This window comes from Drosophila virilis, chromosome 5 (genome assembly GCF_030788295.1).
Source record: "Drosophila virilis strain 15010-1051.87 chromosome 5, Dvir_AGI_RSII-ME, whole genome shotgun sequence".
Classification (NCBI taxonomy): domain Eukaryota; kingdom Metazoa; phylum Arthropoda; class Insecta; order Diptera; family Drosophilidae; genus Drosophila; species Drosophila virilis.
The window spans coordinates 7,289,914-7,308,566 of record NC_091547.1 but is presented as its reverse complement, the minus strand read 5'-3'; the positions used below and the strand labels follow the sequence as shown (position 1 = coordinate 7,308,566).

Sequence of the window (18,653 nt, the reverse complement as noted above, 5' to 3'; positions counted from 1 at the left end):
AGCACAGCGCAGTAAAATGAAGTCTAAAACTAAATCCCGCATAAGGTACGAACGTGCTCAACACAAATGCCAGGTGCTTACTTCTACACGTCACTGTTGGCACCCGTCGCCGCCGCCGCCATCGTTGTTTACCTGACTGGATTTTTACAGTGCCAGCCAGCTATTTGTACCGAACGTTTGTTGTTCTTACACACACCCACACACACATGCATTTAAATGTGCATATATATATATATATATATATTTGTGTATATATACTTATGTATATGTTGCGGCAAGTTGATGTGCTCGAACAAAGCGCTGAGCAAACTTGCCAACGGCAAAGCTAAATTTAAGCCAACAGGCAGTTGGCGCACACTTTGCATCTTTGCATATGGCCCGAGCTTCGCTCAACTGGAAGCTGTTAAATATCGAACACACATTTCTACACTCACACACACACACACACACAGACACACACAGACACACACTTTTGCACATGGCTCTGGTTTGGAACAGCGATTGTGAACAGACCCAACTGACTTTGGTAAATGGTCTGAGATTTGTGCGACAGTTTCTGCTGCCGGACCAGATAAGCCTGATGCATGGCCACCAAAAGCACAACTTAAAGCCGAAGGCCAGCTAATGCACCTTCAATTTAACACACACACAATCGCACACACACATAGTAACATATATGTTACATAGCACACACACAGACGTGCGCAATTAAAGCTCAAATTCAACTGATTGAGTTCAAGTTTTGCCCCAGGCTTACACTGAGAAAAAATTAGCCTAGTTCAACAATTAAATTAACTAAAAATCCTTAAATTGTGAAGTTAAGCAATAAGTAGATTGACAAGCAACCAATAAATTTCAAAGAGGAATATATATACAATATTGTGGCGGTAGAGTTTATACGCTCATAATATTTGTAATAAAATTCCTGCGTTAAGATGAGTTCTGCAAAAAACATTGCTTTAATTTTTAGATAGTGTCTTAGCTGGTGAATCGCAGTGCCACAGCAGACAAAATAAAATCAGAAACATAAACTAACTGGGACACTAATGAAAACACGAGCACGCACCCGAGCGAGGTAGGACTCAGTCTGCGGGTCCCAAAGAGATGTCAGCTGCTAGCCAAGTCAACCTGAAGTATGTCAACACCTGCTGTTGCCACTGCGAGTGCTGTCTTTATATGAACTGATTTTCTTGGCTATTCGCATAGAGTAATTGGTTCTTGTTGTCCTTTGGCTGCTTGGCATGCTGCTTGCCACAATGGCATTTGTCTTAATAACGTTGACTTTGTCAGTGGCTCTTGCCGCAGCTGCCATTTCTAAGCCATTTGGCTTGCGCCGCAGCTGAGTTGTTTTTGAATTTGGCCGCCATTTTGTGCTGCAAGTTCTGAGTGCTTGGAGCCCAATCATTGTAAAATTAACGCCATAAAAAATGACGCACTTGCTCCTTGCCCCTCTCAAGAGAGTGGCAGGCGCAACGAAGCTGGCAGAAACTGAAGTAAAATCAAATAAAAATTAAGTGCTGACTCAGTTCGTCTGGAAAAACCGGAGAGTGTGCGGCATGCAAAGCACAGATAAGAATATTTTTCACTGAAAAAAAAAAAAAAAAAAAAAAAAAAAACAACAACAATAAAAGCGTGCTGAGGTATGGTCGGGCGCCCAAGCAATAGACAGAGCCAGTCATTTACATGGCCACCAAATACAACAATGTAAGCCAGAATTGTTGCCCAGAACTTGAAGGCGAGCAGCTAACGCATGAATGCGTCTGCTTTGCTGCTGCTGCTGCTACTGCTCGTTGGCCATTGAGTAAGTGAAATGTAAGGCCAAATACTCATACAAATAACAGAGCCTACACATGCCTTGGCTAACACAAAAAGCGATTTGATGCTGGCCCAAAATGCATTTAGCCAATATGCCGAGCCGAGCAGAGCAGAGCAGAGCGCGCCTCTGAAAACTGCTGAAACAAATGATGCAAATACATTTTCAGTGGCCTTTTCCAAGAAAAAGAAAAATATACGAGAATTTTTCTTAGCTCCGTGGCATTTTTTACCTGCCGCCAGTTGGCTGCCCCAAGCCGCATGCTGCTTGATGCTTGCGTTGTGTCTGTTGCACGTGTTTGTTGTGGGACCGTTGCCGTTGGAAGTTAAGTATACGTAACGTAAACGCAAATTTAATGCTTGAAAAATTCGCTTAAATGGATTTAAGTGCGGCATTATTTTTTTTCTTTACGTTTTTTTATTTTTTGTTGTTGTTGCCCCCGCTGCCGTTCCACTCGGGCGGTTGCTGGCGCTGTGTGCGTTATCTTTGTGGCCAGCGTTTGTCGGGGCAGATAAATGAAAATCTTTAAAAAAGATGAAGTAGCAGTCACAGCCAGGGCACGGCCTCTGTCTGAACAGCAGCAGCATCAGCATCAGCATAAGCATCAGTTGCCGAGTAGGCTTTTGTGTTTATTGAGGCTACTTATCGACTGTACACAGTCAAGTTCGCTTTGACCCTTGATACGCTTCAACCCAGTTGACCCAATTGATGCACTGGCTAACAGTGATGAACGCTTTTTGGGCAGAAATATGTGCTATTAGAGGGCAGCTTAGAGCTACGACTTGAGTGCACAGCACTGCGTATACGCAATGAAAGCTTAATCAATTGCATTGCTTGACCGTGAGCAGGCTCCCTCACGCACTCAGCCTACATATAATTGAACATTCATTTGTTTTTGTATACTCGCACACATTACTGGAAATGCATTTGCATAATAAACTGGTGACCCAGTTTGCGAAAAGACTTCAAATTTATGCCGCCTCGATAAGTCAGTGCACAGTCTGTGTATGTTTTCTATATAGAAAAGCAATCACTTTGATGCACAGGCTCATGAACAGTAGGAGGACACGGCTGCAATATCTGTAGATGTGTGTGAAAAGGATTTGGCCGCCTGCTTGGCTGCTTTTAATGCACTTGACTTGCGTTTGATTCGAAATGGTTCGAAAATTCGGCATCCGACTGTAGCTTGTTTTGTTTATTGAAACCCGAACAGGCCGGGAGTGCACACGACCTATTGCATTTAGATGCCATGAAATTTATATGCTGACGCACTATATAATCTACGAGCGTGTCGCTGGCCAACAGTGCTTAACCTCTGATAGCGGCATTTAGATTCAAGCGTTTATTTTTGCGCGCTCCACAAATCAATGGAAACAGCTTCTCGGGCACATTGCCTTGGGCTTTGGGCACTCAATATTTACGACTCAGCTGGGTCTCGCCGGTTCAGCAACAAGCCGCACACTTTTTATAGGCAATTAAATTCTATAAGCCATGGCAACTGGATCCGAGCGGAACCAATGGCTGCGACGTGGGCGTAACGGCTTGAAGGATCTGAGAACATAAGATTTGCATTTTTTATTTTATTTCACCAATGTCTATATTTTGTTAAAGCTTAAGTGCAGTCACCGCCCCTCACACTTTAAAGGAAGAAAAAAGGTCAAATGGAAAATGGAAAATGAGTGCGGCGAAAAAAGGAGACCCGAAACAGAGCAGCCGGGTCCGGTCAATGATAACCTTCAGCATTATAGTGTGAAGTAATGAATATTAAAATGAAATTTGCAGGGACATTTCACACAAATACATAAACACACACGCACCCACATTCACACAGTTGAATGGAAAATCGAAGACGCAGCTTGGCCAACAACAAGAACAACAACAACACCAGCAACAACAGCGCACGTTGACAGAGAGCAAATATTTTGACAGCTGTCAGTTGAAGAAAATGATTTTACATTTTCCTTCTTTTTTTTTTCCTCCATATCGAGCTGGCGTCTTCTTTGTATATTTTAACGGGTATTGTATGTGAATGTGTTTGTGTGTGTGTGTGTGTGTGTGTGTGTGTGTGTCCTTTTCACACCAGTTGGTGCTGGAGTAGGGTCTCCCGAGCTGGCAGTCAGGCAAGGGGAGCTGCAACCACATGCCAGGCTGATAGACAGGCAGACAACGTGACTGCTCCTTTAACACCAATTGCTTTTTAATGCATGCATGTCCTGACTGAGACAGAGAGACAGAGAGAGCAACAGAGTGGGTAGAGGGTATGCCAGAGGAGGTTGCAAAACAAATATATGTACGCAGGACGTTTAAAAAAATTGATTGACATTTTTGGTGAGCACACATTTCGTCTTATTTTATATGCAAAGCAGTAGCGAACACACACATGCATATGGGCATGTGGTTCTGTGTAGGTGTGTATCTGTGTTACGGGCGTGCATACATATGTCAATGTCGCACTGACAGACAATAATGACGTTAAAATTCCCAGCATTTTCCCAACGCTATTTGGGTCGCGTTTGTTGCTATTGTTGTCGCCACCATGTGGCGCATTCTGACGCGTTCGACTATTTAAAGTACAGCAGCACACATATTATGCTATAACAAAGGCTTGGGCCATTTTTCGCCTTTGGCCGTGACCACATGATGGTTAATTACAGACACCTTGCTTAAACATGACAAACGTTCAGGTTGAGGACAGCCTCAGTGGGTTAAAATAAATTTTAACAATGACTGGGTCGAAGGATGCACATTGGAGAGCTCTACAAGGGAGAATTTCTATGACCATATCAAATAGTTAATCAGGTGCTTGTATGACTAGTTAATTGGCTACGTCTGTCGCTAAGTGATCAATGGGCTGCTCCAATTGTTTGTCCAATTGTTGTCCAAGCTTATCCGGGATCCATATTAAATAAATACTTAACGATATTCATAATATTCACCTAGACCTGCTACTCTGAATTTAATAATAACAGAAAGTCTGAACTATGGAACTACAATTTTATAAATGTAAATGTGAACATATATTCTCCCACTTAATTTTTGCAATCTTTATCGTCGCCTTTAGGCAAGGGAGCAGACATATTTGGGTACTCCCAGGTCAAAGGTAGAGTTGCATGGCGTTCCGTGTAGTACTGATAGCTCTGCACAAACTCACAAACATTCGTAGGTATCGGATACACATTTGCCTTACGCTCGTCTATCAAGAATTTTGCCACAGCAACGCCTACGCTAAAGGCCACATTTGCAGCTTCCTTAATGGGTGGATAAAGCGCAGCGTCGTTTGGGTAAAATTCCCTACAGTATTTGGCGATTTCGTGGGCCGCTACAAGAAAAACGTCATCCGATATTGTACGAGGATGGGTACACATTACACCCAGGGCAATGCCAGGAAAGGCAAACGCGTTATTGGCCTGCGTTGGTATCAGCCGTTTGCCATTGATAACAACCGGCGGAAAGGGTGAGCCGGAGGCAAACAATGCGCGACCCTGAAGTGAAAAGTAGTTATGGCACACATATAGTATTTGTTAGAGTAGTAGTATGTGTCTGTTTACCTCTGTAAAATTGTATGCCTGCTCGGCGGTGCATTCTGCTTTGTTTGTCGGATTCGAACAAGCAAAAATAGCTGGATGTTCGTTCTCGCTTCCCATAATACGCAGTATGTTTTCGGTAAAGATGCCGCCCTGACCTGTGGCGCCTAATAAAATCGACGGCTTAATTTCCTTAACCAATTGCTCAAGATCCTTAACGGGAGGCCTGTCTTTGGCAAATAGCTTCAAATCTGGTATATCAAATTTCTGTCTATCTTTGGTTATGAGACCTTCTACATCGGTTATGTAAATGTTCTTGACAGCTTCTTCTTCGCTTAACTTCCGGCTGATCAACTCCTTAACCAGCAACTTGCTAATGCCCAGCGCTGCGCTGCCAGCGCCCACAAATAAGACAGTGTGATCTTTTAGTGGTTTCTTTGTGATGTGTTCGACGGCAAGAAAGCCAGCCAGGCCGCAGGACGCTGTGCCCTGTATATCATCATTGATATTACAATATTTGTCCTGGTACATATTGATAAACTTAAAGGCATTCGGCGTAGAGAAGTCCTCGAAATGGATGAGCGTCTGGTAGCCCCAAACCTTGACAACTGCATCCATGAATTCTTGCACAAGATCTTCGTACTCCTTGCCTTTACAACGCTTTTCGCGCACGCCAATATACAGGGGATCGGAGAGCAGCTGCTGGTTGTTGGTGCCAACATCAAGGACAACTGGAATAAGGTATTGGGGTGGTACTTTTGCCAGCGCCGTGTACAAATCCAGCTTGCCCACAGATATGGCCATGCCACCGGCGCCCAGATCACCGAGACCGAGTATTCGCTCACCATCTGTAACGCACACAGCACGTATATCCGTGTTCGGCCAGTTACTGAGCACATCCGTCATGTAGCCCTTATCGTACTTGCTCACATACAGGCCCATGGTACTGTGGTAGATCAGGCTGAATGCCTGGCATACCGCGCCTACCGTGGGCGTGTATATAATGGGCATTACCTCCTCGATTTTCTCGATGACAAAGCGATAATAAAGGCGCTCCTGGCGAGAACGCAACGTTCTCAGATAAAGGTAACGGGCAAGATCCGACTGCTGCGCATGAAAATTGGCATTAACAGCGCTTATCTGCTCGGCTTCGCTGCGATAAGCGCTTGGAAAGAGTCCAATTACATTCAGTTTTTGGCGTTCATCATGCGTATATCCCATGCCCTAGTTATTGGTAGCCCGTTTTAAGAACTACTTCTCAATATACAATCCCATGTTGCTCACCTTGTTGTAATGCGGATCTGTGACCTTGCGATACTCTGCTTTTATGACATTCGCATGCCTGTAACGCCTTGGCAGGCGTGGGCACTCATTTATTTTGCACTTCTGCGCTTTGGCGCACAATAAAACTCTGTGATGAGAGCTGTAAATAAGATGTGAGAGATGCGCTAAGGGCTTACCCAAAATTACGTTTAATCCCAACCAACAGTTGACTATAAGCCATCGCGTACGTTAATTTAGCCCAATGTTAAGTCAATACCGCTGAAAATATATGCATTCAACCAAATAAGAAAAAACTGTAGTTAAATATTGAAATTATAAAGGAAAGCCATGTGAACTTTGTGATCTAGAAAATGTGTAAATTAAACAAATTTTTCATAATTGCCTGGCTGGACCTCTCGCTGTAGCTCGACCCAGCACCCGGCTGAAGAGGCAACAACAACTGTCATTGCTGTAGGAGCAATAATTGTAATTTTAAATTCATTTTTTTTTTCAATCTTGTTCATTTGATAAGGTGCGGCCTGAACACTTACTCCAGCTGCCTTATTATGGCCCTATCTTTCTCATTTAAGATCTCTTTCTCCTGATATCCTTACTTCATTTGTTTATTTTTGATTTGAATAGGGAACAAATATAAGTAATAATAAAATCATTTCAAAATGGTTAATAAAGTTAATTCAGTAAACTGACAGAACGGAATGGACATGAAATATAAAAAGAACAAATTAGAAATCATTAAAAGAATGCTCTTAAAGTTCAAGCTCTGGCCTGGTCAACAATGACTAATTTGCATAAGGGTCATCTTGTCAGCAAGCCAGCGGAGACTGGAAAATTACTATTTACATAGATACTTACTTATTATTCATTATGTATCTATTATTATGCAAATCAGTGGCAAGTCAATGTCTAAGGCTTTGCTCATTTTAATGAGCGTGTTTTGCCATTATTGTTGCTGTAGCTGTTGTTATTGCTGTTGCTTGTTTTCTTTTTATGGCGGCACAAGTTTAGGGATCTGGACCAGAAAAGACCCATTGTCAGTCGGGCTGCTCATTAGTTGGTGTTTTATTTTGTATGTTGACATCGAAAAAGAGCATGAAATGGGGAAAAGCAAACACAAATTGACTCTTAGCGCTGCCATCAAAGGATTTGCCAGAGCACAGAACGGAAATAAAAAAAAAGTTGCCTACTTTGCGGCGCCCGTTCCTCCCGCTCAACCATTGTCTGTTGCCTACTAATTGCGCCAAATTAGTTGACAACTTAATGTCGTAAAATTTTTTAGCTAAATGCCTCAATCTTTCGTTAATGGCATTGACAGTGGTGTTACCTACATACATATTTCGAGGATGCGGCGCACGTGATATTTCTGAGTACGTGACACTTGGGCCGCAGTGGCTGTCAAATCTGCAAGGACATGCTTTGCCTGTTTGTTTACAACAGCTGTGCATGTGTGTGCGCGTGTGTGTGCGTATTGTTCTTGTTTTATAGACGACTTCTTTTGTCTCGCTACTGCGCCTGCAGCCGCCCCATAAATTAACTTTCTCAGCTAAATTATAATAGTTTAATTAGTTTTTTGTACGCCTGACACACGCTGCTGCTGACAGTTTCATTGATAGATGCATAAACTTTAATTAACTGGAGTTGAAATCTGCAGAGGGTCCCAGGTCCAGGTCCAGATTCTGGCTGACAAGCGCGACCCCTAGCAGTGACCTTTAAACATGCTGAGCTTTTGTTGGCTTTTGCATTTATTTTATTATAAGTGAAACACGAGGCGTATGCGCATTATATATTATATACTCATATCACACATATCTCTTTCGGACTCTTGCAGAGCATGTCAAGGACTTCAGCTGTGGCCCGCTGCACTACAAAACCTTTTATATGGATGAGCGCAACAACGCGCTCTATGTTGGCGCCATGTAAGTACCCAGTACAGATATAGACAAGGATTTTTAAGGATAAGTGCTAGATTTATAACTGCATAAATATGCGGCCAACTATGCAGACCAAGTTCAGTTCGGTTCGGTTCGGTTCGTGTCGTTTCGTTTCGTTTCGTTTCGGTTCAGCGAGCATTTGACCTAACGCATCTGTGAGCGATAATTACAAACTTCCGCTGTGACTGTGTGAACTTCCGGCTGGGGCTAAAAGCAGAGCTACTCAAAAGCTTTAACGCATTTTGAGCTGCATATTTCATTTTGGACGTCCCTACGTCCGAGGGTCGAGAGTTGTTGCCAGCACTGTCGGCATACATAATTATGAATTAATGCTTGACGTGCGGTTCGAAGAGTAAGGGTAAGGGTCGGGTCGGTCTAGGTCAGAGTGTAGAGCACAGGGCAGAGGGCAGTTCGTTAGTTCTCCAGCTCAGTTTGACAATGCCCGTCGTCGTCGGCGTCGTCTGCTCATTTGTCTGCCGCAACTTGAACATGGCCGCATTTTAACAGTTGTGGTCTCCGACTGCGCCCCCTAAAAGCAGCCAAACAAAGTAACCAAAATTACCACTTGACTCGAGCGCCATTTTTCCAACGCAGCCCCGCAGTCTCCGGCAGCTTCGCTGGGGCATCATCAGTGACTGCTCCTGCGGCTGTGGCCCCAGTCTGGAAATGAAGATTAATGGTTTCGAGTTGTTCGGGTTGCCTCACTGGCCTCGGTGGCCCCACCGGTGCCTAAAACTCTGCCGGCAACTACATAAAACACACTTTAGCGTCGAGTTTCGGCGTCGACGCGTTTCCCCTTTTTTCAGTTGAGCCTCAAAAAAACTTTCGAGTAGCCGGAAAGTGGGTGCTGCCATTGCAAATGTTCTTGTCGCTTAAAGTTGGTCCGGTATTTCTGGGCGCTTGCCCCCATCTCGGCCTGGTCTATAGCCGCAATATTGCGACATCGATGTATCAATCCATCAATCAATCAATCACGGACCCATTCAGTGCAATAAACGTAACAGGGCACCGGTGACGAGCAGGTGCGTCAAATCCAAAAAATATGCTACACTTCAGCCAAGTGCAATGCAACGATTTTTCAAAATACCAAACACAAACTCACACCCACTCGCACACACACACCCACACGGCTGACAGAGATACAACCAGCAAAAAGACAATTTCAATTGCTTGACGGCAGGCAAAGTCGTTCTCGAATCTAGCTGCTTTTCCTGTGATGCCACCAACTGACAAGCTGACGGTTCCTGCTCAGCGGCAACCGCTGTTGAATCTGTGTGTCTCCACGAATCGTGAATCTGTGTGTGTGTGTTTGTGTGTGTGATGGCATAATGTCACGCCCTTGTGCTGATTGCGTTTTGCAGCACAGCATTAACTTATCGTATGTCACAGCACGAGCGCGGGATTAGCTCAAGTGTCACTCGAGTAGGCACATATCTACACAAGTATTCCATAAAACAAAAGGAAAATACAACCAGCCCTAATCTATATTTTTTGTTGTCTCTTGCAGGGATCGCATATTTCGCTTAAATCTGCGCAACATCAGCCAATCGATATGCGAGGTAAGAAAAGTGAACATTCAAGTCAAGTCAGAATTGACTGCAGCTTAAAAATTAAAAATTATTAAAAAAAGAAACTAATAATTCGGCATGCCGAAATCTTAATACACTTGTATATGGCTATTATGATTACATGCTACCACACAAAAGTTGACTTCTTGACCGATCGTTTCTATGGAAGCTATATGATATAGTGGTTTGTTCTGTCAGTTCCGACATATTTCCTATCTGCAACAGAATAACGAAGCTGTGCAAAGAGACTGACAGTCCTGGCTATATCGACTCGGGTATTATAAGTGCGCATGTAAATGCACAAAACACTTACACCTGCACATGCAGACACTCTTAGCCACTTGAGTGTTGCTTGCCAGACATACCGTTGTTGACATACTACCACACACACACACACACACACACACACACGTACTAACAGGTTAAGTTCACTTACAGGCTTTTCACCTGGCCAGACAGACTGTAAAGATGTTTGTTGAGTTTGTATGTTGGTTTCTGTTTGTGTTCGCACACTTTATGACATGCTCTCTATAAGTATACACAAACCTGCAGCATATGTTTGTTTTTGGATATGCTTGACTGTGAGGCTTCTACTTTTTTTAAAGTGTTTTCTCTGAATTTGGTGTACTTATTCATTTGTAAACTGATGCTTCTTACTATTGAATAAAAATAGTGAAATATCAATCAAGATACCAGACTAGCAGATATTCTGTACCCAGCTACGATTCTATATTGCGTACCTCACATGTGTACTCATTTCTATTTCTAGCATATGAAAGCCCTCACAATAAATTTAGATATTCTAGCTATCGTATGGATATATGTGTCCATTTTGGAGCACTTATAGCCTGCATTTAAAATTTAAATTAATGATTGACCTACTTTAATATACCTCTCGTATAATTTGCTATAGGTACGGGGTATACAAATCAGTTATTCCTGAAAAGAAATAAATATTTATAATAAATGCCACATATTTAAGCCAACTATTTTTACATGCAAACATTTTCAAAGAAAATTTGCATTTATAAATTGTTTATTATTTTTATTATTTATATTAAGAATACTTTTGTTTAGCAAACCAAATACGTTGCAATAAATTGACTTAGATCAATCAATTCAAGTCAATCGATATTTGTTTGCAAGATTTAGTATAAGTACTGTAAGCAAAGTGATTTAAAACCATGAAGTATTTGCGATTTACGATTTTCGGAACTGGCTGCCAAATCGAACTCGAAAAAGTTAGTTTTTTTCTTTGCCTGTTCGCCTTCACATCCGTTGCAAAAGATCTAGACAGCCACCCTCACTTGTCCAGGGGCAGGCGCACAATTGCACTTTAATGATTTCGTCTTCAACTATCAATATCCGTTTCCGTTTCAAGTTCATTGCATTCGCATTCGCATTCGAATTCGTTTTTCCCCCACTTGCATTTCGCATTTGCAATGGAACTGGGAAAACTGGACGAACCATTTTCAGCCGTTTGCCACATCTTTTGAGTCATCCTTGCGCCACTTTGTCCAGGCGGCGGCAAATGCTTTCAGCAGCAATTATTTGTGCTGATTCCTAAACTCCTCCTAGACCCGATTCGTGCTGCTCGGCTCCGGGCTGCACAAATTGCGTTTCAAGTTGAATCACACTGCACTTAGCCCGTTGCCCAGAGTAGAGTGGTGGCTTAAAGTGCAGCCAGTCAGCCAGGCGAGCAAACTGTAAACTGTCAACAGGGCAGGATATTGTGTCCACATGACCGCAGCGCAAAGTGTGTCAATTCGTAGATTTCTATATGAGACGCATTGAATTCACGAAGTATTCACAGTACCGATTGCCCTAACTGAACAAAAAAAGTTATTTAGACGGTACGTGCGGGAATGTTATGTTGCTTTTTCTATTCCCATTCGGCAAAACTTTTTTTTCAAGTTATTTTCAGCAATAATTCGCGTTGGCGTTTAAAATTCAAGTGCAAGCGAAAATCGAATTAAATAAACAAATGCTCAACGTGAGCGAAATACCAACAACAATGGCTAAAAAATAAAGAGCAGTCCCGCCTCGCCAGGCACATGCACAATAAGAAAAAAAAGGAATTTATCGCCACGCCCAATATCAAATACACTTTCAGAAAACTGGCATAGTAGAGCGATTTGATATGGGGTTGATATAGGGTTGGAATAAAAAAACAATTAAGTTCTCCATGCATGTAGTTAATTTTCGAACAATCATCTTTCTGATATATCTAATATATCTACACTCCCATTACACTTGCAGACTAGATTTAATAGAAACAGTCAGAAGGATATGGTCATATCGAATAGGCAGAATGGGAACAAAATACTTAACAGAAAAACTCCTCCATTAATACGTCCCATATTTCTTGGCAAAATTGAAACACTTTCTGTTAGGGTACACAAATGTGTACATACATACACATTTATGTATATATACCATTTGAGGTACACAAATACTGGCGCACGAGATGGGCGCCATGATTGTACGTGTTTGGAGCATATGCCCACGCACACCCACACACTCACTTAGACACACACACCCACATACATACATGCGAATACAGAAAATCTTCAATTGTTGCGCGTTCTTTTGTTGTGGTTGTTATTTTGGCTGTCGCCTTCTTGATAAGCATGAAATTTTATCACGCTTTCAATAAACTTTTGGAATATTTGTTAAGCGTATCTCATTGGCAGAAGCATAAAAAACACTGCGAGTTGACAGCGAAAGCGCTTTAAATATTTAGAAAAAAAATATATATATGTATGCATATTTGTGTTGCTTATGAATTTAATTTGAAATTATTTTGTATTGCAGCGCGACGTTCTAATACTGGAACCCACTGGCTCCGATATACTCAACTGCGTCTCCAAGGGCAAGCGAGAGGTTTGTTACAGATATAAATAACACAGATAAATGTGTATACATACATACATATCCATTTCCATGCAAAGAAAATTAATCAAAATTGCATGCAAATATTTTGGCCTTCATTTCGATTCGGTACTCATACATTGCCTTCACATTTCTGTCTGTCCCATTATTGTATCCATTAAACACGCACACACAAACACAATTATTTTGTTGCTTAAACAATTGTTTCTATTACGCATAAAAAACAATAACCACATTTTGGGCACACATCAAGAAGGTGGAATGCCGCAACCACATACGCGTCATCCAGCCCATGAACTTCAACGGCCATCGGCTCTACGTCTGCGGCACGAATGCGCACAACCCCAAGGATTATGTTATAAACGTAAGTAAGAGAATCAAATATATATTTTACATAAAAGATTCATTGGGCAGGTCCCAGGGTTACACGGGGCTACGATTAGTCGCTGGGCCTGGGGCTGGCTTCGTCAACGCCTAATTGTGGTTGTCAGTCAAGCTGGAAGTTAATTTGGCGAGCAAGAGCAGCAAATTCCAAAATTAAAGTCAACTAATGCGCTTTTCTCTATCCTCTCACACTCGCAGGCCAACTTAACACATTTACCCAGATCCCAGTACGTGCCCGGCATAGGGTTGGGCATCGGCAAGTGTCCCTACGATCCCGCTGACAACTCAACCGCCGTCTATGTGGAAAACGGAAATCCCTTTGGTTTGCCTGCGCTGGTAAGTCCAAGTCTCGTTCCCAAGTCGCAATGCCGACGGAAAGAAAAATAAAAGCAAAAGAAAGCCGGAGGAAAAAGAACGCAAAAAAAAGGGAAAAATGTCAATTGTAATAAAATTACAAAAGTAAAGTAAAGGCAAAGGACGAAAGAAACAAGTTGCAAGTAGGAAGCAGCAGCAGGTGGGGGTAGCTCAAAGTTCTGTGCGGCTATGGGAAGCCAAATGGCAACAAATTTAAAAGAGTCGCAATAAAGCAGCTGAAATTAAATTAGAGTGAGGCACATACACACACACACGCATATATGCACACACGCACAGCCCAACACTTGCAAAGACTGTGCGGAGAATCGGGTCGGAGGCACGTGCTTACACTTTACGCGTAATTGTGTGCGTGCCTCTGTGTGTGTGTGTGCGTGTGCGCCTCTGTGCCAGTGTGAATGTGTGTGTGCTATATTTTGCCTTTGCCTTTGGAAAATCAAATTTCCCGAATATTTGGCGCTAATTTGCCGGCATTGCTTGCGATCCAGCACAGACTTTCTGTATAATCCATTTCCCTTTACTTTGTATACAGTACGCCGGAACCAATGCTGAATTCACCAAAGCTGATTCGGTTATATTCCGCTCGGATCTCTATAATTTCACCAATGGACGTAAAGAGGCCAATTTTAAGCGCACCGTCAAATATGACTCCAAATTACTGGACAGTAAGTTTTGTAAAACATCTTATATTTTATTAAATTGTTTCTGCAACTGACTTTGCTGATGAAAAATATAATTGTTTCAAATATAAATACTACATCGGTTATAGAGTTTGCAGAAATATTTCACATATTTTCGATTTCGGCTAAATATTTCAAACTAATTTCTTCTTTTTGCTTTATTTTAAGAACCGAACTTTGTTGGCTCCTTTGAGATCGGCGATTTTGTGTACTTTTTCTTTCGGGAACACGCCGTGGAGTACATCAACTGCGGCAAGGCTGTCTATTCCCGTGTGGCTCGCGTTTGCAAGAACGATCGCGGCGGCAAATACATGATCAGCCAGAACTGGGCGACATATCTGAAGGCGCGCATGAACTGCAGCATCTCGAGCGAGTTCCCTTTCTACTTCAACGAAATACAGTCCGTCTATAAAATGCCCAACGATGATAGCAAATTCTATGCCACATTCACAACGAATACAAACGGATTAATTGGCTCGGCGGTCTGCAGCTACGATATAAGGGATATCAATGCGGCCTTTGAAGGTTAGTGGGTGACTGGGTGTGTGTGTGTGTGTGTGTATATGTGTGACTGTGTAGGTGTGTAGGTGTGTATGAGGGGGGTTGCTTGTGCCTGTGTCTGCCAAGTGTAAGCGTGAGATTTATTGCATTGGCAATAATTCTCTGCGGCGCCATTTTTACGAACGTGCATGTGGCTACGTTTGACTTCTTCCAGCATTTCCCATTACGTAGGGCTGCAGCTGCCGGAAGAAATTACGCTCACAGGTGCTGCATGTGTGTAGGAGCTTGCGTGTGCATTCGGCTGGGTATTTGTGTGTGTGTCGTGCACAGCAGCTTTGGCATTTGAGCGTTAAATGGTGCGAGCTGAATTGATGTGCCTGCTGCCACTAGGGGTCGTTCTGCTGGCGGCTTTAAATGCTTTAACATTTGCTACAAAACGGCTGGCAGCACAGCCTGCTGTTTTCTACTTGCTGCCTGCTGGCGTGCTGCTTGGTTAACGGTAACAAGATATGCGTGACAGGTGCTAACAACGCCCCATGAACTTACGTACTGCTGCCACACGCAACCAAACGCATGCAATTTGTAATGCAACAACGTTTCATGCACACAAAAAATCATTTGGCGGTTGCACAAAATCTGGCGTGCAGCTTGAAATGCATGTCATATTTGCATCCCAGTGGCACTCTCCCCAGTTACCCATGCTACTTATGTGGCATGCATATATATAAAGTCGTATGCACTTACCCATTCTCAGTGAGCATGCAAAAGGCAGGACTGCAAGTGTAGAAAATTTAGTATATGTCAGCATTAAGGAACTACAACAACAGCAACAACTGCTCATTTTCTAGCAAGTCTCGAAATTCATTTCCGTTGCGTTTTCAGTTGAATTCAATTTGCGAACGATAGAGCAAGATTAATCAGTCGTGTGGTACGAAATGTCTGTGGAAAGTTTGAAAGTTAACCAAGTGCAAATGCGGATAGCTCAAAATTTTTAACGCCTTGACATGCGAAATATTTGTAATTTATTAATAACTCTCTCCTACTACTCTTCATTTCTAATTAAAATAATACAAATTCAAAGAATTTTGTGAATTTGTGACAGTTTAAGTCAGACAACTTGACTTCGTTATTCATTTAAAAAGTAGCGAAATTAATTAATTAAAATGGCTCCACATAAAAATATTCTCATTTGCGGGCAATTTGCATTTTGAATAGTTCAAATTATTGAGCAATCATTGAATTTATAATAAATATATTTATCATAAATTTATTTTGGTGACAGCTGCCAAATTCAAGTAGTGCCAAACGCATACGCAAATTGCACGCTATATGTGTATAAGTGCGTGTGTGTGTGTGTGTTCGAGTGCGCGTCAGCACTTTGCTGAAAAGTTCATTAACACCATAAAATTGTGTGTATGGAGTTGTGCCAACTCTCTCAGCGAGACCAAGGGACAGCCAGACAGACAGACGCACATCGAGGCAGACAGAACGCTAGCAGGCAAATGGCAGTAAAAAATCTGGCATACACTTAAAATTCATTATGAAAAGTTTGCGGGCATGTTGCACACACACGCACATACAAAAACATATATATATTTATATATATACATATATATATATAGCGATGTGTGAAAAAATGTTCCAGAGCTATTGCCAACGCAATTAATTATGAAAAACAAATGATTATGCAGCAAACACTTCAAGTGCTGGCTCAGTATATATATGTCTGTGTGTGTGTATGTGTAATTAGTAGCTCGAACTGTTTTACTTTTGTCCAGTCTCGGTCTGGCTGGGCCACAAATCAGCGCCCAGAGCTCTGTAATTTATCATGTACCACAGCGCTGACACACATAAATTTAACATAGCATACTTTTCTGCGCTGCACTTTTATGCACCATATAAAATATAACACTGACTCCATCTCTCTTTCTTTCTTTCTCTCTCTGTCCCATTCGCTCCGCTGCGTAGGCAAGTTCAAGGAGCAGGCGTCATCGAACAGCGCCTGGTTGCCAGTGCTGAACTCAAAAGTGCCGGAGCCACGTCCGGGCACATGCCACAACGACACCGCAACACTGCCGGACTCGGTGTTGAATTTCATACGCAAACATCCGCTAATGGACAAGGCGGTCGATCATGAATTTGGCAATCCTGTATTTTACAAACGAGACGTTATACTCACCCGCCTCGTTGTCGACAAGTAAGTAAAATGTGTAAATGTATTCATTAGCGAGCTGCAGCAGCTCCAGCTCCAGCTTCACCATCGGTTGCCTCTTGGCAACCAGCCACCTATTCGCCTGCATGTGTGTGTGCTGCGCTTGTTGACATTTGCCAAGTTTATATACAGTGCAACCACAGCCAGGACAACAGGCAGCCCAACGCTGACATTTGGGAGCACTCGCTCACTGACAGCAAAACTGTTTTTGCTGCTCCGACTCCGTCTCCGGCTCTGCTCCGACTGTTGTTGTGTAACATAACGACTTGTAAAATAACTTGGCCGGAACTTATGAACATTGCGCCGCAGGATATGCTTTTAGTTAAACGTTTTGTTTTGCTGGGAGCAGAAAAAAAGAGAAATGGAAGAAAAAACAACTTGGCCAAGTCGCGTGCATTTGAGATTTGCTGCACAAAAACTGTCGGAGCAGGAGACTTGTGCGATTTATCAACTCTTGCTCTAACTCTCCATCCTTCTGTCTCCCTCTTTTTATGGCAGAATACGCATAGACAAACTGAACCAAGAGTTTCTCGTGTACTTTGTGGCGACCAGCACTGGCCAGATCTACAAGATAGTGCAGTTCATGCACTACGGACAGCGACACTCGAATCTGGTGGACATCTTCGAGGCGTCCCCGCGCAACGAACCTATACGGGAGCTGACACTCAGCCAGAAGACGGCTTCCCTTTATCTGGCCACTGACCATCAAGTGAAGCAAATTGATCTGGCCATGTGTGCACGTCGCTACGACAGCTGCTTCCGCTGTGTGGCGGATCCCTATTGCGGCTGGGACAAGGAGGTCAACGCCTGCCGGCCATATCAGCTGGGCCTGCTGCAGGACGTGGCCAATGAGACGTCCGGCATATGCGATACGAGCGTGCTGCGCAAGCGTGTTACTTCCTCCTACGGCCAGACGCTGCATCTGTCCTGTTTCGTCAAGATGCCCGACGTGCTGCGCAAGAAGCAGACACGCTGGTACCACCACTCTACAGAGAAGGGACGGTAAGTTAATATTTGAAGCGCAAGCTTCGAAGCTTAAATACCCTTAGAAATGCTGCCATAAGAAATCTTTATTTATGTCCGATTGCTTCCATAGGGGACATATGATAGTAGTCTGGGTTCGTTCCGATCTTATTCCTGCAAAGTTTCACTTTAAAACTGTTTTTGTCTACTTCTAAAAGTTGCACATTACGTCTTAAATACACGTAACCTTAGATTAAACGTTCAGACAGGCAGTCTGGTGCCCGTCGTTGGCTGTCTTAAAGCCAGCCAATGAAAATTGAAAGCAAATAATGAAATCGGAAGTGTAACCGAAACTTCGCTTCATCTCAGTTAGCGATGGCTGCGGTAAATTGACACTTTAAAATGTGCTGTTGAAGTCTGCTTTTTGGCATTTACGCTTTTTTGAGTACGCACCACGGCGGCCATTGTGCACTGTGGGGGCAATAAGTAGTCTGTCTGTCTGTCTGTCTGACTGTCTGTAATGGAAAAAGTT

The 18,653-nt window shown here is 42.8% G+C and overlaps 2 protein-coding genes across 4 annotated transcripts in view; one reads left to right on the top strand and one right to left on the bottom strand.

The window, feature by feature from the left end:
* Sema2b (Semaphorin 2b) overlaps positions 1 to 18,653 on the top strand; it is a 56,981-nt gene that overhangs the window by 34,054 nt on the left and 4,274 nt on the right. For 2 of the 3 annotated variants that reach the window (XR_004304018.2, XM_032436526.2), the window contains exons 3-11: positions 8,447 to 8,534; positions 10,057 to 10,108; positions 12,932 to 13,000; positions 13,263 to 13,373; positions 13,592 to 13,729; positions 14,298 to 14,430; positions 14,614 to 14,970; positions 16,915 to 17,143; positions 17,657 to 18,160. Coding sequence is in view for 2 of the 3 variants with exons in the window: in XM_032436526.2 (XP_032292417.1) it covers positions 8,447 to 8,534; positions 10,057 to 10,108; positions 12,932 to 13,000; positions 13,263 to 13,373; positions 13,592 to 13,729; positions 14,298 to 14,430; positions 14,614 to 14,970; positions 16,915 to 17,143; positions 17,657 to 18,160 (1,681 nt within the window). In the remaining variant the exon portion in view is untranslated. The remainder of the gene's footprint in view (positions 1 to 8,446; positions 8,535 to 10,056; positions 10,109 to 12,931; positions 13,001 to 13,262; positions 13,374 to 13,591; positions 13,730 to 14,297; positions 14,431 to 14,613; positions 14,971 to 16,914; positions 17,144 to 17,656; positions 18,161 to 18,653) is intronic. The other variant, XM_070210444.1, reaches the window with a different exon arrangement.
* On the bottom strand, positions 4,736 to 6,966 carry LOC6627104 (NADP-dependent malic enzyme). The gene is made up of 4 exons (XM_002050808.4): positions 6,798 to 6,966; positions 6,622 to 6,748; positions 5,362 to 6,561; positions 4,736 to 5,295 (listed from the first exon to the last, which is right to left on the bottom strand). The coding sequence occupies exons 1-4, from the start codon at positions 6,839 to 6,841 to the stop codon at positions 4,843 to 4,845; spliced, it is 1,824 nt and encodes a 607-aa protein (XP_002050844.2). The 5' UTR covers positions 6,842 to 6,966; the 3' UTR covers positions 4,736 to 4,842.

Excerpts from the sequence above, each read along its gene's own strand:
- LOC6627104 (XM_002050808.4), bottom strand. The coding sequence starts at position 6,841 with ATGGCTTATAGTCAACTGTTGGTTGGGATTAAACGTAATTTTGG. Across the intron at positions 6,749-6,797 it reads GGGATTAAACGTAATTTTGG|AGTTTTATTGTGCGCCAAAG; the intron begins GTAAGCCCTTAG and ends CTCTCATCACAG. Across the intron at positions 5,296-5,361 it reads AGGCATACAATTTTACAGAG|GGTCGCGCATTGTTTGCCTC; the intron begins GTAAACAGACAC and ends TTTTCACTTCAG.